The following is a 22,970-nucleotide window of genomic DNA, read 5'->3' on the forward strand; positions in this document are numbered from 1 at the left end:
ACACCGGGACGTAACAGTCCGCAGCTGCCGTTGTCGGAAAAACAACACTTGAAACTCGCCTCGCCAGCCTCGTGGTGCATTCAAAGTTATTGTAAAATACCATTTTCCCATCTGGTGGTTGTTTTTGTAACAATTTACTCGTGAAATAAGTCATTGTTATAAGTAACTGTTATTACATTATTAATCAATCATTTTATTTTGACCATATGGCCTTAGCAATAAACAAACCGTTCTTTAATGTCGCCGACTGTCGTTTTGTGCTCCTTTTTTATATTTTATATTATATACATTATAAATATGTTATATATATATATATACCGGATCAGGCACCGTTTAGGCACCGGGACCGTTTTAAAAGTATCGTTTTAGCACCGGTATCGGAAAAAAACCAAAACGATACCCAACCCTACATATTTTACAGATGATCTATGTAATCTGTGATACACTGTGTCAGAGATGGGTTTTGACTGTATATTGTGCCGGTAAAGACTTAGAAATAAGAATGGAGAAAACATAAATTTCCACGTAATCCATTTATATCAGTATACTGTACCATTTTTTGGTGGTGTACTATCGTTATCATAACTGTATAAAAAATGGATATCCTTGAGAGGAATGCAGCTATCAAACGTGTGTAAATCAATCCTTTGGGTCATAATATAATAATAGCAAGAGGGGCAATATTAGTATTCTAGAACTGGAAAGTGGCAGTGCTTTAACCAGGCAGAGGGCGGTGAATGTGCGTGTGTAGATCATGGATGTAGATTGGAACCACTTTTCCGAACCGGTCACGTGGTACGGACGGACAGCGAGGCTTCTGATGTCATCAATGTCGTCATTTGTCTAAAACGGTAAAAGCCTCGATACACGCTTCACGGACAACTTCCCGGGATTTCTCGACACACGCTTCTTAGCCTCGGCACAGAATGTCACATCGCTAGTTAAAGGGCCTTTCGGACCAAATGCTGTTCAAGTCAAAGCACTCAAATTACATTCATTTCTTTTTCTTTTCTTTTTTCTGTCCTGAAGTTTTAATGTGTCGCAACATTTCAGTTTATTTGGAGTTACAGTCAGAATAGTGACATGATACAAACTGCTTACATAACTGCCTACGTAGGCTTCGTGTTTTACACTTGAAGTAGGCCCATAATGACAAGGAGGCTATCCCTGCTTCACTTTCATTTACTTCACTCAGAACTACGGCACATGATCCCACAATCAATGTCCAAAATGTGTGACTGTGTGCTCTACATTCTTTCTGATTGTCTTCAAATGGGGTGATCCTTTAGGGGCCAGTGTACTTCATCCAAACTGCTTGGCGGATGGTGGAATATATTTGGAAACTCCCTCATCACTTGCCTGCTCTTGCTCTAAAAAAAAAAGTATATTATGTCTATTACTTCTGTTGCTTGCTTGTAATTGCATTTGGTAAAATACTAATATATAACTACTATTTCAGAGAGCTTTTCAGTGACTATTTATTCATCAGCAGTGTCATTTGCAGAAGGTTTATTGAGGGACCGGAGACAAGTTAAATATAGTCCGTGAAATCTTTTCCCCAGCCAAAGCTGTGCTCAGCGGCTTGCTTGGCAGTTACATTTGAGATTGTTTAAGGACAGCAACATCGTCATCATTTATAAATATGACAAATACATTAAAATAATTGCATTAAAAAGACTGCAGATGATTGCATCCTCTGAGTCAGTGGTTACGTTGCTGCTCTGTGAGTATTCAAGCAACATACATGGCAATGTTGTTTCAGAGACTCAACTAGGCCAATAGCACGAGGTAACCCGGCACATTTACACTGATCACGCTGATGATGATGATTGGATTTTAGCAGAAACTTTAGCTAAGGACAGGACAGCTGACTGTGTGTCAGGAAACTTAAAATCCCTCAATATGTCACTTTTTCTTATGCACAAGTAAAATTCACCCACCCTGTACGCTCCAAAGACATTTTCACTGAGCTTGCACACGGTATTTTTCAAATACAAAAATACAAAAAAATTTGGGAGGATGGCCCAATATTCTAGTAACGTGTTGTGCCAATATTTTCAATGTATTTGAACGATCAAACTTAACTTAATTCATGAGGAAAGTTTAATGGCTTTGTTGTCATATTGTGCAAAACTTGCAACACTAAGAAGCAGGGCAGTTGCAGTAATGAGCTAAGCACATTCATTTAAATCACTGCCCATTTAACTAAAACTGAAATGAAGCAAAAAACGAATGAGATAGAATGCAGGTTGAAGGAGCCTCAGCATACGTCCACTTCTTTTATACGTATATGTTCGTTCATATGTGTTCACTATAACAGTTTAGCTTGTTAGCATGCTAACGGTGTAGCCGAGACTGATGGGACTGTCACTAGTTTTGCAGGTTATTGGTGACAAATCCGTATTGGACAAATTACAAATCTGACCCGATGATGGCGCTCGATCAAAAATCACAGGATCCCCAAAGTTATACAGATGCTTCTGTGCGGAACGTGAATGTCTCAACTAAATGTCTGGTGGAATTCGTATACAGCAGCCTTGATGTTGTATAGAGCCAGTTTGGCAGTAGACCTCCATAGTGGAGCCAGATGTGGTCACAAAGAGACTCGTGGTGCCAGTGTAGAGCCTCTATTGTGATGTCACAGTGGTTGTTGGTATGTTGTGATGTCAGTGCTGTTCAACATATGTCTCTCCCTGGAGAGAGGAGGCTCTCCACTGATTAGCAGAGCAGCTTGTTGCCCAACAGGGCATGAGGTTGGATGACCTCTGGGGGTGAACACAGAGCCATGTAATCTGCTTGATGGGACAAGGTTGTAACACTTCTGTGTGTTGTGTGTGTGTGTGTTCGTGTGTCATTAAAATGGACTCACTGATTGCAGTTTGCATTTTGTAAGTGGAGCTGAAAAAGCTGTAAATACATGAGCAAAAGCATTCTGCTGTCATTGTGGCTGTGACCTCCCCGACTCTGCTGTCTATGATCTCATGCTTATGATTCTGTGCAACAATAAAAAAATAAAAAAAAACGATAGTTTGGCTGAAATTATAATTTTATTATCTTGTTTCTCCTGTTGTTAGTTGTTAGTGAGACTAATCTAACACTCAGGCATTAGCATTTTGCAGATGCTCAGCCATTAAACTGTGTGCCATCTCCGCTGCGTCCATCACCAATTATAGAAATTGCGTGTGAGGAAATGTAAGCACACAGAGTGTGTGTATTTGGGTGAGTGTCGATGCATGTGTACTTGCACTTTGCCTGTGTGTTACTGCTATTTATGGTTGGCCAGCCATTAAAGTGTCTCCTCCAGCTCCTCTCTCCTCCATTTATACAATCATCCAGTCCAGCAGTGCACACGCACAGCTCCGCTCCACACCTGCAGACCTGCATTGAATCCAGACACCATGCACTCCCGGCACTGAAACCACTGCTGAGCAATAGGCACATACAAAAGACACAAGCCTGTCCTAAAATGTGCTCAAACTTGGAAATGGAATTACAAATACACACAAGAAATTTCAAGACACATCCTACAAAATGGTTTGCCTCATACGTTAAATGACATTTTATTTGTATCAATCAATTTGTAGCAATCCCATGTCTGTTTGTTAGGAACAGAGTTGTAATCAGTACGTAGTTAGCCTAATTTAGCATAAAGACTGGAAGCAGGGGAAACATACGGTGGCCCTAACACAACACACATGAAGAAACATCACCAATTTGACGACACGCGCGCAGCATTTAGGAGAAAAAAAAGGCTCACGACACAAAAACGTGATGCACATGGCTGAATCGCTTGGCGTTTGTGGCTTATGAAGTTATTGAAGTTGGCTATCTGTCATTGTGATCCCACGATTCAGATATTACCAGTGATGTCCAAATGAAGCGTCATGAAGCATTTCTGAGGTGGGTTAATAGATAATGGGCTTAGAAAATGAAGAAAATGGTTCCCAAATCTTCATTTGGACATCACTAGATATTATAATACTGTAATAATGAGCTAAAGGCTTAACAGCATATATCTGCAATAATATCTGAATCATGCCATCACAATGTGATGACAATGTATCCAGATAAAATTTCAGAAAATTCAAAGGTGAAGATGCATTTCATCATGCAATTTCTAAAAAAAAAAATTAATAAACTCATTCAGATGAATATAATAACTGCTTATCTTGTAATAAACTTAGACTGACACACTGACTTTGTTGTGGCGTAGAAGCATTCGATAGTGCCCAAACCATTACACATGCTATTCCAATAAACTGCTGGGAGGCAGCCAGATTCTTAAAAAAAAAATCTATACAATCTCTGGGTTAATGGCAACACACTATAATTACAGGCAATACAACATAGCTGGGGTTTTATTAATATAAGTGAGAGTGAGTATTGCTATTGGGTGCAGATTTCAAAAGAAGAAAAAAAAAATCAACCTAAAATATGTGACTACTCAGTTATGAAGATAGTAAGGCTATTCATCCCTTATACTGTCCCTAAAGGTGATACTGATGATGATGATGGCAGGAGGAGGAGAGAGACAGAGAGAGAAAGAGAGAGAGAGAGAGAGAGAGAGAGAGAGAGAGAGAGAGAGAGAGAGAGAGAGAGAGAGAGAGAGAGAGAGAGAGAGAGAGAAAAAAAAGAAAAAGAGAAAGAGAGAGAGAGAGAGAGAGAGAGAGAGAGAGAGGAGGGGGGATATCGCCAGTTAATAGCCCCAGCCAGCCAGCCAGCCTCCTCCGCATGTCAGCGGGATGATCGCACCATGTACCGGGACCCCGTTCCTTCCCAGCGGATCCGCGTCGTGATGACTGTCCGCGGGCACAGCTTCAGCCCGGTGACGCTTCACATTCCCTCCGTCCAGTAGCTGATTTCTTTCCGGTGTGGAGCCGGAGCCTTGGCGCACGCATCCACGCTCGCACGCACGCACTCACTGGCTGCCTCTGTGGCGCGCACTTTGCTCCGACACATTCTTCCGAGACTTCTCCGATCTCGGACCTTTCTTACCTTTTGGGGATTTTTGAAACTTGAGCGACTTTACCGTCGCAGAGAACAAAAGGCGAGCGGACGGACGGACGGACGGACGGCGTCGGTGCGGTGAATGTAGTCTGCAGCGGGGCGCACAGCGGTGCTGCTGGAACCGGCCGAGGACGCACCAAGTCCCGTCCCACATCCCCGTTTCAGCCCCCCCCCCCGCCCCCGGTGTCCCGAACACGGCCAACATGATTGTCCTCGGGATTGTGCTTGCTCTTTTCTTCTCAGGTACGTTCAGTGAATTGACTGTTAACATTAAAAGGGAGAAAGGCTTTCAACACTCGCGTGTTTGTCTCTAGATGGCCCCTGGGCTCGCAAGTTGGATAGAGATGAGGATGGAGAGGACACACAAAGTAAAGAGCCTCTGTCTGTCATCCCTCCATCACTCCGAGGTGCATTTTTCTGGCTCGTTTGGTCAATTTTTCGGTCTTAGAGCCACGCGGATAAAAAAGAAGTGTGTTTTTATTTCCTCCCAACCTTTCAGCAGAGTAAAATAATAATAATAATAACAATAATAATACAAAAAAACGTCTCATTTGGCTGTTATTGACTATTTCAAATATAATTTGTGTCTCAATAATAATTCGTTTTTTTGGCTGCCGTGCTGTGTCTCAGCAGGCTACGCCCTTCCAGCTGCACGCAAACTTTCCAACATGCTGACTGAAAGCTGTCAGACCCTCAGAGAGACATCTATAGAAGCTCCAACAGCTCCTCTGATTGGTTTTTATTTTTAATTTTACATATCTAATGTTTAAAATCAGTTTGTAGTGCTGAAATAATCTCTTTTTTTTTAAATATCATATGGTGTCCAATTTGCAGATGAAACAAGGAGTTTAAACAGAGTTGGACAGAACACAGATAGTTAGTTAAGATAGATAGATAGATAGATAGATAGATAGATAGATAGATAGATAGATAGATAGATAGATAGATAGATAGATAGATAGATTTGTTTTCACAGTCTGTTTCATGCACATGGCAATATACACGGACAAACATGTCAACAGATAACATAAAGACAGGCACATTTACAACAACCATACAACATACAATTTCAGCTGTATTTAAGCAGATTGTCTTCCAGCAAACTAAGGAGAATATCAGGTATCGGGTATGAAGTTGACTGATTTTAGAGTTGCCTACAGGTTAGACGCCCTATCAGATGCTCAGAGAGGTTTTCCTTGGTTATTGTAAATAGAGGAGCTTTACAGAATATGTATCTATTTACAGTAAATGTAGAACCGTCCGACCTTATTCTGGACCGACAGTAGACCTTTTCTTTTTTTTGAATGAAGACGATCCATCCTGTTAGAGTCGTGACTATTATGATGGCGAGAGGACGCTTGAATTGCTCCTTCGTGTCTTCAAATAGATATATAATATGATAATAGCAGCTGAAAAGGATTTTTAAAGATTGAAATCACCTTAATGCCATGAAGAGTTGCGTTAAATGGTTTCTTATATATATATATATACACACACACACACACACACACACACACACACACACACACACGAAAAAACATCCATGCTGCTGGTAGGTGATCACTCTGTAACTGAGTGTGTGTGGTGTGAGCGTGGAACTGTTACCTCTCTTCCTTTGTCTCTGTGTGTGTGTTTAGTGTTCAGGAGCCTGTGTGGCCGCTCAAAGCTTGTTACTTTACAGCTCCATAAATGCACTCGGAGAGAACGCCTCTATTGTTTGCAGCACAATAGTGAGCCATGTTCTGTATGCTAATAGATAAAGGAGTCATAATAACATATTACATGCTTTGAATTCCTTATATACAGTATAGTAATGCAGTGTTCTGGGCAGCCTGGATGGAACGAATGCAGCAGGTAATACCACACTCATTATAACCACCAGGGACCTGAGACTTGACTTGGACTCTAGCTCAGAGACTTGTGAGCATCTCCGCTCTTTATGACTTTATTAGGCCACATATTACAGATAGACACGGCCTTTCTGTGTGGCGTTTGCATGCTCTCCCCGTGTTCGCTCTGGTTTCCTCCGGCTGCTCTGGTTTTCTCCCACCGTAAAGATATGCATGCTAGGTTACTAGGACTACAGTTGAAAATGAACCGTCCGGCTAACACTGGCGCATTTACAGAAATGTTGATTAATGTGCATAGTCCTTATAATATCAATACATTGCAATCTTGAATCAGGGTCCACGTTAAATGTAAGAGTACACACAGAGAGATGTGCCAGCGTGTGGCGCTCCGATCGAAGGTTGGTCTTGGTTGTGAGGCTTCATCAGGGCAAGCCTAGTCTCGCATCAGTTAGGCCTTCCTCCACAGCGTCTTGAGGAAGGTTTTGCTGCAAAATTTTGATTTCTTTAAACCAATCACAATCGTCTTGGGCGGTGCTAAGCTCCATACAGAGCCACGGTGCCTCTGCTAAATAGCCTAAATAGTGGAACATGTGTATGTTCAAAAGTTGTTTTAATCATGCAACAGAAAACTCAGATTGGACAGATAGTCTAGCTAGCTGTCTGGATTTACCCTGCAAAGATCTGAGGAACAGTTAACCATAGTCCTCATAAATCCGAGCGTTCAACAGGCCGGGCAGTAAGTGCAAGTAAGAGCATCTGATCGTTTTTTTTTTTTCAATAAACTGTGCAGACCCGATCGTATATCACATCAACTACAATATTGTAACAACCGAAAAGCCATAAATCTTTGATCCAATCTTTTGATTCATAACTGGACTAGATGGAAGAAGCCATCAAACTATGTAGACTACTTAGTTTATGGGCAGAAGCACAAATACGCTCCTGGTCCCGGTAATATAGTTGGTAGGTTACTGTGACAGAGAATATACTATAAAGATGCGTCAGTTTCAGAGCATATTTATGTGTTTATTTTCTTCTTAAACACATGTGTGTATGTATTATCAAGTCCTCATTTTTCCATATCGACTGAGCTGCTCCCAGCCCCTCAGCAGACGTTCCCTTGGTTGGGAGTGCGTGGATTCTGTCCCCTGCTGTTGCAGCACTAATGAAATTCCCCCATAGTTGTTGTCTCTGTGAGGCCGGTTTGTGCTGCAGCACGACCCGCTGTGTTCATTAGCCTGTTAATGGTTGTCCAGCTTGTAGTGACACCGTAATGTTGAGTGACAGGCTCATATATCTCGCTGTCTCTCTGCCTCAGGTTTATCCCCTACAACCCCATTTGCTTTCTCCCTCAAAGCTTTCAGATTGTGTCTGATTTTCCTTCTTTTCTTTTTTTTTTCAATCTCAATCTAAATTCCCCCTCCGATTCAGTGGCGCGTCGGAATAAATTGTTCTCGTCGCTCAATGAGGAAGTGCAGTCAACCGACGCCGGTGTGCAAACACATTTGGAGCGGCGGGGGTTGACGTCTTATCGGCGCGCAGGCAGGTGTGCATGTTTGTGTGTGTATTTTCAGGGGTGGGAGGGTGCGTGACAGACGCCACTACTGGCTGCTTGAAGACTCACTGATACTGATCCTTTGGACTGGTGGTGCCCACAGGAATATTTACCTTCTCCCTGAGATCTCATACAGTTCTCCCCTTACCCGTCTCACTCAGGGCCCCACTCACAGTGTTCGGGTCTTACATAAAATACTATTCTCAGTCAAAGTTAGAATAGGATGGAGATTGTTTTTGTCCGCGTTCTTCTCACTGCTTTGAAGTGGATGGGACTTGTGTATGTATTCCCATGCACCAATCAGCATTTAGCAACAATCAAACGGGATCAAACTGCACCCCAAATGAAGCTGATTAGTTTTTGAGTATTAAACTGTTAATACCAAAAGATGTTTTTCCCCCTAACTTTAAATGGGATTGTTGCTTATTTATCTGTGAGTATTTAATGTTACAGAAAGTAGATTCCAAACTAACTTTGTGCAGTTTTAAAAGGGAACTACGCAGCCTTTTTAGCTTGATTTACCTTAACTGAACAGCTTCGGAGTCGTTGGAATGGTTATATGACTTTTTTTTCGAGCGCCTGTGAGCGTAAAAACCACCCTTGCAACTTTCGGCCTCGGCGTCAGGAGGTATCGCATGATATCAGGTCTTGCTTCACGGCACTGCACCTATACGCCCATTCAGGAACCGGCTAACAAGGTAGCGATGGAGTTTTTTACACAAGTAAACATAGGAGCTGGCAAATATCTATTCCGAAGCTGTACGGGGAGCTCTATAGAGAAACCTGCGAGCAAAAAGTGAGAAAACAGCGAAGAAATGGCCAGCACTGCATAGTGCCCCTTTAAATTCAGAAACATCCTCCTGTCCCACAAACTCATCTGTATCAGCTGCTTCCAGCTCTTCATTGAAACTGTATGATCTTTATGTTGAGGGAAACCTGAGGAATGGCTTCCTAACGCCATGCACATGGACGCATTTCTCCCAAATTCAGCCTGACATATTTTGGTATCTTTGGAATATCATTGATCAGTGTTTGTCATCCTTTGCCAGGCGGACAAAGCTCAGACACAGGCATTCTGGTTCAACACAAGTCAGGTGACGTAGTGTGAAGAGTATCAAGGCCTGCGTCAAACAAACACGGGACTTTCCTCAAGGAGACGGCTGTTTGTGTGAAACCAAGAGTCAACGCTGACTCTTTCTAACTTATGTAAGAATCCCACTTATTCTGCTGGCACGTCATATGGTGGAAAGAGGTCGCGGCCGTTTCCTATTTTTCTTTTTACCTTCAGAGCAGAGAACTGGTCCGGAGCCACAGACGATGTTCAACAGCTGTTTCCACAGGTTGAGTCACAATGAACTCAGTGCATGGAATGCTCCTTTACATAAAAAGAAACATTGGTGACTGATGTATTGATACATACATAATATTGGTCTAACTTTTGAAAGTACCTCAACTACACACACACACACACACACACACACACACACACACAGACACAGACAGAGAGAGAGAGAGAGAGAGAGAGAGAGAGAGAGAGAGAGAGAGAGAGAGAGAGAGAGAGAGATTGTCTTATCTGTATTGATCTCCAGTGACATACGATGACGTCTATGAAGAGCAATGAGGCCAGAGAAATGAGCACCATAAACCTGCTTTGATGATGAGTGTAAAAAGCTGCTCGGAAGCTTGAGTAAGAGAGAATGAGAGAGAGAGAGAGAGAGAGAGAGAGAGAGAGAGAGAGAGAGAGAGAGAGAGAGAGAGAGATGGAAAGAGAGAGAGAGAGAGTGATAGAGAGAGATCGAGAGGATTAGAAGTGAGGTGGATGAACTGAAAGGAGTGAGGAAATTAATCTTCCTTCTGTCACATTTAATGAAAAATGAGTAGCTCACCTGGCCTCCGTCCACCTGGTTCCATCTAATATGGGTGGGGAGGTGTGTGTGTGTGTGTGTGTGTGTGTGTGTGTTCTTCTCAAAGGGAATGGTGTATCCAAGGGGGTAGTTTGGAGGTCTTCTGTGTGTTTTGTTGATAACTGGGATTTGGAACTCAAACACAGGAGTGGCAGATGGTGTGTTGGCTTCTGCTTCTGTGGCTGAGTGTGTGTGTGTGTGTGTGTGTGTGTGTGTGTGTGTGTGTGTGTGTGTGTGTCAAGTGTGCGAAGGCGTTAGATTGAGTGCTGTATGCGTGTGTGTTAGTGTGTCTGACAGCAGTCAGCGGTCCCTGAAGGAGCTCAGAGCCAGGGCTGATCCCAGGTCAGTTGTGGCATGACCTCAGGCCCATCTGCTCTCATGATGACAGATGTGTCAGAGACTGGCTTCAGATCTGTGGCTGCACCCACAATCCCACAGGCGGTTGGCAGGAGGACCCCTCCCACACATTTAGTTGGGTTCTTCAAATCCTAAATATGTTGGGGAAAAAAAATCTAATGTGTTTCTACTCTTTACTTTTGCTCTGACAGTAGGACGGAGTCAGAGTCAGAAAACCGAACCATGTGATATATATTCCAAACCTTCTGAGGTCGATGAACGCATGGCGCGTCCATGGAATTATTTTTTTTTGACTGCCTTTTTTCATATTTCAGCGATAATACAGCCCAGATACTGTATGTTTTTTGCATATTGTCGGAATTGGCAGAATCTTTGCTTTTGCGTCCTTTCATTACATTACATCACATGTCATTTAGCTGACGCTTTTATCCAAAGTGACTAAAAAAAAAAAATTACAGTTGCTACATATGTCAGAGGCCGCACGCCTCTGGAGCAACTATGACTTAAGTCTCTTGCTCAGGGACACACTGGTTGATGTATCGCTTTGGGAATTGAACCCAGATCTCCCGCACCAAAGGCATGTGTCATGTCCACTGCGCCATCACCACCACCCTTTCTATTGCGAGTTCATGAGTCACACACACGATGAATTAGGAGACAGGGAAGATAGCTTGTGACACTGGTCATCGGCCTCTCTGTGTATAATCGGTGGACTTGCATGTTGGTGAACCGAGGACTTCGCTAAACTCATTTCAAGTTTCTGTGAATAATAATTAAAAAAAAACAAGCTTCAACTTTTCAGCTTTAGGGCCAAATTATCTCCTTACACATTGTACTATGACAAGTTTAGGCCTCACAGAAAGCTGAGTTTGTTCTGAACATTTTGATGTGAAACACATGGGCATCAGGTTACATTATATGCCAATACGCTTAAAAGGTGAAACGTGACCAATCATGTCAAAGCCCCCAATTTCACCAGCCATCAGCCATGATTTCTTGTCACTATGTAATAAAGGCAAATAAATCCTAAAGGAACAAAACCAACATTAGGAAACATAGGACCCGTTTTATTATACAAAATCATTTTTAGATGTCTCTGAAATTTCCAGATAAACCAAGAAAGTAGACGTCTTTGTCAAGCTGTTATTTCAAAGCCAAAAGCTAAATTGAAAAGTATCATTCAAAATATAATCTAGATTAAAAATGACTCTGTAAAAATGGCTGTTCATCACACCTCGTCGATACATTTTGGACAGACATGAGCAAATGTGTTGCTCATGGAGCTTTACATGACGTAGCGGGATTAAGACATGTTAAGGAATGACACTAACCGAAAGCTCACAGTAACCAAAACACAACGATGTCGTCCTCTGGCGAGCATACATGTCAGTTCAAGTGATGTCACACAGAAGTAACGGCCGCAGTTAACTGACACTCATTTTTGTGTGGTTACATTTCTGTTGTTGAGTGGAGAAGAGAACAACTATGAGCTTCAGTTTTATAGTAAATGAAAAGGAGCACAACTGGTTTTCCCTCCCATGTGTCAGAGGACGTTTGCCCCTTCTCGACATCCCCAACCCCTTCTCACTCCCAAGTTGTGAGATTCTGACGCTCGGTCAGTATCTCTCAGCGTCAGATACCGACGCAAAAATCGCCCTTTAGCGGCCGTGTGATACGCAGCGGGCAGAGCAGCAGCTCGTCCCCGAGGCTATAAGATGAAGTAGTATTAAAAGAGACAACGGTGGAGAGTAGTACGAAAGACCGAAAATCCGCGTAAGTGGGCAGTTTGGGGGGGGGGGTCAAACAACACAGGACTTTCCCCCAGGAGACCGGTTTTCATGTCCAGTTCTTGTCCCGTGTGTCACTGAAACGTACAATTTGTAACCCCACCCACCATCTTTTCCTAAACCTAACTGTCCCGTAACAGTGACGCCAAGAGTTCCGACCAAGCGTCAATAACTAATGCCAAAGGCACCTGACCAAGCGTTGTTTTTTTGACACGATGGGAGTGAGAATGTGGGTGTCAGAAGACGTTTGCCCCTTCACGACCCCTCCCCCCCACCCCTTGCAGCATTAACAGCCGTCTGAGCCTTTGAGACGGGCACTGGCAGCATGCTTTCCCAGGTTCAGTTCTCGCCAGTTGGCGTCCTGTTGCGTCTCTGGTGTATGGGTTCATATGTGTGAACGGAGCGTTTCGGTCTGTCTTAAAGCCTGACATCACAACCCCCCAACAGTTATCCTGAGGGCCTCTTCTGACTCTCTCCCAGCCTTTCAACGGACCACAGTCCCACTCTGCGACAGCACAAGGACTGGAGGCAGCAGCTGCTTTAGTGCACCAGGACACAGCAGGAGTTCCTTTGTAAAGTAGGAGGCATTCATCACTGTCTCAGACCTTTGCAACCATGCAGACATTATTCCATTATTTTTGCTCTGATCACAATTACACTAATTAAGGCTCCTCCGTTAGGTCAGTTCTTCATAAACAGGGAAGTGAGGGAAATGGGAATGTGGAGCGTGTGGAGTGATTCAAAGCTTCCGAGTGGCTGTGAAATGTGCAGGTGACACACTGACTTCTCTTCTCTTCTCAAATTATTGTGGTTCATTTCGTATTTGGGCATAAAGTGGCAGAGAGGAGAACCGAAGCGCAGCTCATATCCTTGATTTTCTGCAGCTGCTCCACATGCTGCTACCACATGTTTTTATTATTAGATTGGTTGACCTACCCTGGTGCTGCAGAACTAATTTGACCAATATGATGACATTTTTTTTTGCTCTGTTAAAAGGTCACCCAGACCCCAATGATTGGCTCTCAACTTAAGCTGTTAATAAGGAAGCAGAATAGGGAGCGTTAGATGTCCTCTGATCACACTCTGCTATAAGGCGTACTGGGTCACGTTAGTTTCTCTATGGCTGTAATGCAATAAAACAAGTTGATATTGTTTTCTGGTTCAAACCAAAGAAAAACGATGAGAGAAGTTCCGTTTTTTACCTTGGGAACGATTTTTGCTGTTTTTAGAAGCTCGAGAAAAAGCAGCTGACCTTGACTTAGGATCAATTTTGGCAACCTATGATGTTATTTCTTGGAATTAATGCAAACATAATCCATGCAACCTAATTCTTGAAATACACTGTAGAACTGACATAGTTGTGTCCATTGGCAGTGGCTTCTAGACATTGACTTCTGAAATGCAGCCCTGTTGAGTTAAAACTTTGGACTTTTTTTTATTTTCAGCCTTTTAGCATAGTTGCTTGTTTCCTCCATTTATTACTTCAACAAAACAGTCCCAATGTACCTTTTAGAGCACACGTGTCAAACTCAAGGGCCGCGTGCCGAACCAGGCCCCTCGCAGATTTTAATCTGGCCCGCATATCAATTTAGGTACACAATAACTTTATTGTAAATAAACCCCAACGTCGGCCTACTTTTTAAAATGTCATCTTAGTTTTGCTTGACTTGCTATACTCTATGATGGCTAAGGAACTTTTTAGCTGACTTTTGTAGGGCTTTATGTCAACAACAATGCGATAAAAAAAAGTCATAATACAGTCAAAGATATTTGACTTTTCTCAATAAAAGCATGTCAATGAACTCTACATCTCTCTCTGGCCCTTGATGTGATTCTCATTTTCCAGAGTGGCCCTTAGTGAAGTTGGGTTTGACGCCCCTATTTTAGAGCTTCGGACTGCATCTCCTTCATCCGCTGAGTAAGACTCTGCTGACTCGCTTGAGTGAAAAGCAGGTGACCATTTGCTGATGAAACCGTAAAAAAAAGCTAGTCTGTGGACCTTGAGTCGGGATCATTTTGTTAGATATATGCCTAGTTTATTGACATGAAGTAGATCTAATAAGAAGAAGAAGAGATCAGATTGACGTGAAGAAGGAGCCACAGCCTGTTGAGTTATACTTTGGAATTTTTATTTGCTCAGACTTTTACATTCTGTCACGTTAAATGACAATTCTAAACAACAGGAAATAGCTAAACATACACACACAGACACACACGCACACACACACACACACACACACACACACAGCTTTACAGTAAAGTGCTAATTAATAATTAAACGTGCTTCCTGTTCCTTTGCTGATTACCCAAAATGTCGACTCCATCCATCTAAAAGTGACGTGTGATTATTAAGTCACAGTGCGTGGTATTATGTCTTGAGTCTGTCTCTTTGATGCAAACACTGCTCACTATACTTTTCTTTTTCAACGTGCGTTCGTATCGATGGCTGTCTGTCCATTCCACCCACCCAACAGGAACTCCTCTCTTTGTTCCAAACCAACCGACAATGTGAAACGCATCACTTCCACTCCATTGCACCGTTTCCTCGCCGCCGCTGGATCCGAGTCTTTCTGTGGCAAACAGTACAGTAAGAGGAAGATCTTTGTGATGATCAGAGCAGTGTGTTGTGACCAGGTCAGGCAGTGACACTGTGCAGCTGTAATAATAGAAGGGGATTAGCTTCCGTGGTGCTTTGTGCTGTGAACTAATCCAGCAGCTTTCAAATAAAATCCAACCCTGTGGGACATGCTGTAAAATACACTGTATCTCTGTGTGTTTATGGAGATTATATTTCCATCTGAAGATGATTTATTGATACTGAAGTGCGTCATTGTTGGACGATGAGCTGGTGTACCTGTGATAGTAGCCTCAGGTGATGCCATGTTCACCTCCGTATCACGCTTTATTGTTCCCAAGATGAGATAATCTTTTATTGGTGCCACAGCGGGGACATTCGCAGAGTTAGCAATAACAAGAGCCAGCAGTAAAAAGGCAAGATATACTAAATAAGTAAAGAGTAAAATGCAAAATATCATTAGTAGACTGAACGGTTGAATTGTTGCACATAGGAAATATTGATATTGCACAGTTCATATACATTTTATATGGATGGCTTTCTGTTAGGTTAATGGATGGAGGGGCGTTGCGGGACAGAGTCGGCCTTCTTCATTAGTCTGTTCAGTAAAAGATGGCATATTACTTTTGTCAGGTCTGTGTTTTAGTGACATTTCTCAAATGTGTGTTCGGAATGAACACTAAGCAAATTTGGACTGGAGTATTGGACTTCTGAGTGTTTGAATTTGCTACTGTAGCAGCTGCACAGAGACGCTAGCTGTAGTGTGAGTCAGGGGAAATGAAGCGTCTCATTTGCCTCAAACTCCGGAACACTTGGTCGGAGACCTGACCTCCGCTCTCCGGATCGAGTCCATGGCAACCCGACGTGTTTCCTCAAAGACTCTGGTGCGTATCACACAGTGGCGCTGCGCAGCAGATGGCACACTCTATGTTCATTGTTTTCAATGGGAAAACAATGAGAAACTGATGGAGAGTGCTGCCTGCCGCCTGCAGACACACTGTGTGTTCTTCCCTTCTGCCGTCTACAGATGACAAACTGTTCTTTTGGGGGAAAATCGACCAAAATGGAGGCACGTACATTTATTTATCCACATGTCATCAGTGAAGAGCTTCTTCCTCTTAGCCTGGTTGACACCAGACCCTTCACAGTTGTAACTGAGAGTGGGTCTGGGCAAGCTTCATCCACAGCCCATTTCCAAAGGGGCGTCACCAACGGACGGCGCTCAAATGCCTCTGGGCGCAATTGGATAGTCCTATCAACCAATCAGACCAACGATCCGGGTGACGTAGCTGCGACAGGCGGCATCAACGGGTTGCTGCGCTTCGGCGGCCGTCATGTTGAATGTAAACAAAAAGCTGCTCGCCGTCGCTGCGCTATCGTCATCGTGAAGAGCCCGCCTCAACGGTTGTGATTGGTGCCTCGATTTGGAAAAATTGGAAATGGCCTTGAATGGGCTCTTGAGACAGACGGACTTGCAGAGCAAATCTCAAATTTGCCGAAAGTTCGTCAGGGTTTTCCCAGGCTAGCTTCCTCTGACTGAATATGTAATCTGGGAGGAGAAAGGCTTACTGCCAATGTTAGCTTTAGCCATACGCGTAGATTTCAGGGGGGGTTGCAGGTGATATGTCCCCCCCAATATTTAGAAGTGGTACATTTAGACCCTCAAAATTTGACAACCCTAAAAGAGGTAACTGTTCAGGGGGAAAAGAACATGTATATATCCTTCTAACCTCTAAATATGTTTCCCAACGATTTCAGAAACCCCTACAGTGGACCGTACCATCCTAACCTTGCAGCGCAAGTCTCTTCTTCTCTATCTCTTTCCCCTTGAAATGAAGCTGCCTTCAAGTGCGCTCGGAAATGTCCAGATCTATAAATGGATCTGACGGAAAACAGGAACTGTAAAATATGAAGTCTACTTGTGTTGCATTGGGGGGTTAAAGAACACAACAGGGGTGTAGAAAAAAAAAAAAAAAAAGGATGTGATTTGTGCAGAAAAGGCAAAAGTTGTTGCATAAAAATCACCAGAATGCAGGAAATTAAGTGTTTGATGCTCAAAACTTTCTGGCGGAGGACCACCATACCCCCCAATGTTGAAACAAAACCTACGCCCTTGGTTTTAGCTAAGAGAAGTTCACTTCCCTTTGGGTTGGCAACATGCATGCTGGGGCTCGGACTTCCTGCGGAAACGGGGCCTACGACTACAGTTACTAGGCAACAGCAACGCTGGCTACCTTATTCCTTTCAAGATGTCAGGGACCTTTTGCCTATTCTGTAAGATCCGGGGCTGAAGCTGGAGATTTTCAGTTCGCTCACTTTGGGTCAGTGGGGGTCGGTCACACAGACTGTGACTGTGTTTGCCTCTGTAGCATTCCTTTGCTTCTCACTTCACAAGCATTCAGATGGAAAGGAAACCATAGAACGTAATAGCTCATTCAGATTACATGATCAGATGTAAGAATGCAAATGATTGAGCGTATTCAGCGGGATAGTGTGTGATTCACTCCATTTGTCTGGCTAGGAATGGCACTTATGGTATTGTATATAGGTTGTTTTTTGCAGTGGATGTACAGCAGATGGTTCCTGTACTTTCCTCAGTGTATTCCAACCGTAACGGCCAGCAGACGGTGGCGGCTGTCTGCACTGACAGAGCCAGAGTCACTCGTCTGTGTAGCGTAGAATGAAGCTGATTTGAGTATTACATGATCTATCGAGGATACATATCCACAAATGAATAACAGTAGGTCTTTTTTTTTTCTTCTTCTGCGTTAGATGTGTTGGAAATGAAATTTTTTATAACGTGTTCATTAGTGAGCTGTGGACGTGTTGGTATCTCTGGACAGAGCCAGGCTGGTTGTTTCCTACTGTGTCCAGTCTTTATGCTAAGCTAAGCTAACCGGCTGGCCCTAGGTTCATGTTTACTCTACAGCAGAGATCTTCAACAGGGGGACCGGGACCCCTAGGGGGTCCTCAGAGTCAATGCAGGGGGCTCCAAATTATTGTTAACTTTTGAAAGTAGTAAATTTTCAAAAGTCTTAACATAAATCCAACATATTATTAGCAAATATAAATCCCCACTGCTTGCTGGCCTATAGTCAATGTAGTCACTAAGGCCATCCACAGATGTGTGCCACATGTATGTTAAACATTAAAACATGATTCATAAAATCATGCCAACAATTATCAGGCTATTTGAATAGCTTAGTATTCTATGCAAAAAAATATGTATAAAGGCTTTAGGCCACCCTACAAGTTATTGTAGGCCCAGTTTAATATGCAACTTCATTTTATACAATATATATAATAGGGGGGGGGGGTCCCTGCTCCATCTCTCTTTCAGTTAAGGGGCCCTTTGCCTAAAAAACGTTGTAGACCCCTGCTCTACAGATATGAAGGAGGTTTGAATCTTCTCATCTCACTCTCGCCAATAAAGCGAATAAGCATATTTCTTCGAATGTCAAATTCCTTTAACAATCCAAGGGAAATGACACAGCTGTGCTCATGCTGTCACTGGCTTAATTGTCCACCCATTTTACACATCAGAGTGTCTGCAGGTGTCGAGTTCTACTGCAAATGTGACAGAGGGAGCTGTGAGAGGTCTGATAAATGTCTGAAGGCTACAGGTTTGAAAGTGAAACAGGTGCGGAGGTGTGGAGTTGATCTCTGTAGCTCCTTTAGTCATGTGCTACGATGTTTGCTTTTCTGTCCTTTATTTATTTTAGATTTTTTTTACACAGTTATAATTTCACACTTTTATTCTGAATGCCAGATGCATATTTTTGAAGCCTTATTTCAAAATGTCATCTGAATCGTGCATTCAGTTTAGCAACCTATACCCACAGCTGATGAATGTGTTGACTCGGCTGAGCAGCTGATCTCAGGACTGTTTCTTTATTCCAACCACTGCAGAAGTGAGGTTACTGGAATTTTTTTCTGAAATCCAAAAACACATTTTGCCGTTTGTCTGAAAGTGTGAAGCGGTGCATTGTGTTATTCTGAGCTGACACCTGGATGACTGCGATGACCCTGCACAGGAACATACTGTAAGACGACAGTGTGTGTATGTGTGTGTGTGTGATTTTGGCAGGCAGTATGTGTGTGAGCCGAGCTTGTCGTGAACCCACAGGACCCGTGGGTTTAAAGGGGAAAAGGCAGCGTTTCCTGGGCAGCAGAGATGGAAATGATTGTCCGAGTTTGACGATGCCACGCTGAGCGCTTGCTCTGCTGTGTGGACAAAGTGAGTTGTGGCGAGTGTCGGGATGCGGGCGCTCCACAAAGGCTGTTTGTTCAACCAACAATGTTTTATGTATGTGGTTAGCCCTTCATCAGCACACTCAGTATTCAATTTACATACTGTCTACTGATCCGGCACTGAATGTTAAGCTGTTTATGCTCTCTCAGCCCCTTTATTCTGACACCGAGATGCGTGTGTGTGTGTGTGTGTGTGTGTGTAAGTCTGTGCGAGTATGTGTGTGTGTGTGTGTGTGTGTGTCTTAGACAGATTGCTTTGCCCCCCCCCCCCACCCCTGTGGTTGTGCAGTATTGTGTTCTGGTAGTAATGATGGGTTCTGTGCCTCCCAGTCTCCCTCCCAGCAGGACACACACATAAAAGCGTCCTTCTCAGGGCAGCCATGCGTGTGTGTCTGTGTATGTGTGTTTTTGTATGTGTGTTTTTGTATGTGTGTTTGTGTGTGTGTGTGTGTGCATACGTGCCCATCTTTGTGTGATTCTAAGAACATCATTTTCTGGCGGTGCATGCTGATTGTGCCCCATGCTGTGCGCGTGTCCAACCCATCACGGTTCGCATTGGTTCGCTCGCTCTCTATGTCTCTGCCTCTATCTCTCTCGCCCTCTACTTTGCTCCCACCTCTCCATTTTTCCATCCGTCTCTCCGTTCCCCCATTTCTCCTCCCCGTATGACATTTCTGCTGTCCTCACACAACTCCTCTGCACTTCCCCTGTGCGTAGCAGCGATTGGATTTTACCAGGGGAGCCTCTCATTTCTGCGGTTGCAAATCGAAGCAGCCACTCTTCAGAAAACAACAGCTCCTCTTAGAGAAACTTTGGGTTCCACACAATCCAAAGGCTGTGTGTAATGAATAAAAACTAGCTTAGAACGACGTCCGCGGCTGAATAGTATGTATTGTAGTGTAGTGTATTGTAAGAAAATGAAATAGAAAGGTTGGGGAAAAAAAAGCTAAAATTGGATAAGTGGAAGCAACATGTGACGTCTGGCCCTCAGTGTTCTCTGACCTGTTTGGCAAGTCTGATGTGGAACAATAATCACAGCCAGAATGCTTAAAAAGGAGAGTCTCAATAAGAATAGAAACTGTAAAGGAAGTGATCTCGTAAGATTTAAGATGTTAGGGACCTTTTGCCTATTCTGTAAGATCTAGGGCTGAAGATGGAGACTTTTGTAGACAGCAGAGATCACAACAAGAAAGATGGAAAAATGACTTTACAAGAGATTGTTGGTGAGTTTGATGGCTATGGACGGCCCTCAGTTACAATGCTTGTACATTTTTATGGGAGCTATATTTATTTCTGTGCTCGCAAAGAAATCGTTTAACTAAAAACGCAAAGGTTTCAGTTTCTCAGAGAAAGTGCTGGAGTGGAGCCAAAGGGTTTACGAATCTGCATCATATTACGCATCATCTGTTCAGAAAAGAAATGCTGAATAGGGATCGACCGATACTGGTTTTTCAAGGCTGATACCGAATAAAATCGATACTTGGAACCAATATGCATTTACAGTGAGTAAATTAATTAATAAATGAGAAACTTTCAACACTCACGGGGAAAACTAGCGAGGCTTGGACCCAAATGCAGAATACAGAATGTATTACCAAACTAAAAACCAAAACCGAAAAGCGAGCAGGCCAGGAAGAAAGACCACAGGAGCGCAACACGAACAGGCGCGACAGAACACGACGCCACAATCCAAGACGGCACAGAACAGAACAACAATCCGATGAGACACAAAGAAAACACAGAGACTAAATACACAGGACAGCGAGGTAAAACCAGGGACAGGGGACACGAGGGATAGGAATAGGTGTAACACATCGGGGCGGGGAAGACAATCACAAAGGCGGGAAAACACAAGGCAGGATGTAAAACAAGACAAGACAAGGGAGAAAACAGAATAATACAAAATAAAAAACAGGAAACACTACACAGACACTACCAATCGTGGCAGTAGTGTTGTGGAAGGGTCATGTAGTCAGACTCAGTGGTGGGTGAAACCGAAGCAGAGGGACACAGAGCTGTAGACGAGCCAAAGTAGCGCACTGACACAAATCATTAACTTTATCGGTTATCAGGCAATTAAAACGCTGATACAGACAATCTGCAAACTGACAAAAAAAACGGTCCGATAATCAGCCAGGGCCGATAATCGGTCTATCCCTAATGCTGAATGAGCAACGTGACGTCATTGAATGAATAAAAACAGTAAAGTGCAGTTCAACCGGCTGTCAGTACCCAGGATTTTAATGGGATCTAGATCCGTGGGTCCATGCAGCCCTGATGATGCAAGATGACATCACCAAAACTGTCCAATGAATGAGTTGACTGTCAGTCCTTGTGACTTCATGTTTTCTCCTCTTGGTTCATTTGTAAGTTAATGTGATGCACACATAGTATACTACTATACTATTAGTATAGTATTGTGGGGCACCATAAAAGGTTACACTACACGTTATGTTAGGCCTAGTTTAAAGGTCCCATGACATGGTGCTCTTTGGATGCTTTTATATAGACCTTAGTGGTCCCCTAATACTGTATCTGAAGTCTCTTTCCCGAAATACAGCCTTGGCGCAGAATTACAGCCACTTGAGCCAGTCCCACAATGAGCTTTGCCATTTCTGTGTCTGTAGCTATTGAGGAGGAGAAAGGCATTTTCTCAAAGGCAGAGTAGGATACCCAGGGCTCGGTTTACACCTATCACCATTTCTAGCCACTGGGGGACCATAGGCAGTTTGGGGGAACGCATATTACAGTTTTTTTCGATTGCTAAACGACAGTGGGCACAACTGGAGTCACATGTGCAAAACTCAAACTACAGTCTGCACTACCTACAGTCACCTGAGCTAAACAGTTCACATCACCTGCAAAACTCATTCAAAGCAACACAACTCTTAACACACGTCTCAAACACTATGCACAGGCCTCACTGAGATAACACACACTGTCACTCAGAACACACTGAGAGTAAAAACACTAGCATCAAACACCAATACAGAAATTACAAACTTTTTCATCTTTACAGTTTGAACAATTTGAGTGACTTGACACTACTCAACAGTTTATTTAAGGAAAAAATATAGATTGTATAGCATACCAATTTTTACATAAGGTAAACAAGAAGGAATGAAAATCATCAGTTTTCTTCAATAAAGTATTTTGTCTCTAGTAATTTATGGAATTACTGGGGAAAAAAACTAAAGGTACATAACAGTACCAACGAATAGTGTGACTAATCCTGCCTCTCTCCAGCATCATGTGGCAAGTTCATCACATTGGATGTATGCATTATCTCTAAATACAAATTACTGTAATGTGGTGTTTCTATTGCTTTCACCTCCATTACTTTCTGAAAAACAGTAAGAACACAGTTTTACTATTGTAAAGATATAGTGTTTTTCACTTTTTTTTATAGCTGCGTACATAACCTCAGACATCTTACCTGGACATATTGGTATCTTTGCTCTTTTACCAGTTTCTCTCAAACAGTACAGTGTAGAATTGTTTCATTCTTATTTGGTGTTTGTATACAAAAAAAGACTTTCTGAGCTTTCTCTGTATAAATACCATATATGTTCACTAACTAGTCTAAAACAAGACACCTGCTTAGGCTTTCAGCTAAAATTGCAATCAGCAGTGTTTGATAGGCACCAGACTGAAATCTATTCTGTTTTGAATGTGTGGTTTACA

General features: G+C 43.0%; 1 protein-coding gene across 1 annotated transcript in view; it reads left to right on the forward strand.

The window, feature by feature from the left end:
- The first annotated feature begins 5,191 nt into the window (after positions 1-5,191).
- The window catches only part of gfra3 (GDNF family receptor alpha 3), a 55,960-nt gene continuing 38,181 nt past the window's right edge, over positions 5,192-22,970 (forward strand). Inside the window, exon 1 of the mRNA XM_039814228.1 lies at positions 5,192-5,250. Coding sequence (XP_039670162.1) covers positions 5,211-5,250 — 40 coding nt within the window. The 5' untranslated portion in view covers positions 5,192-5,210. The remainder of the gene's footprint in view (positions 5,251-22,970) is intronic.

The sequence above is a fragment of the Perca fluviatilis genome, chromosome 10, assembly GCF_010015445.1.
Source record: "Perca fluviatilis chromosome 10, GENO_Pfluv_1.0, whole genome shotgun sequence".
In the NCBI taxonomy this organism is placed as follows: domain Eukaryota; kingdom Metazoa; phylum Chordata; class Actinopteri; order Perciformes; family Percidae; genus Perca; species Perca fluviatilis.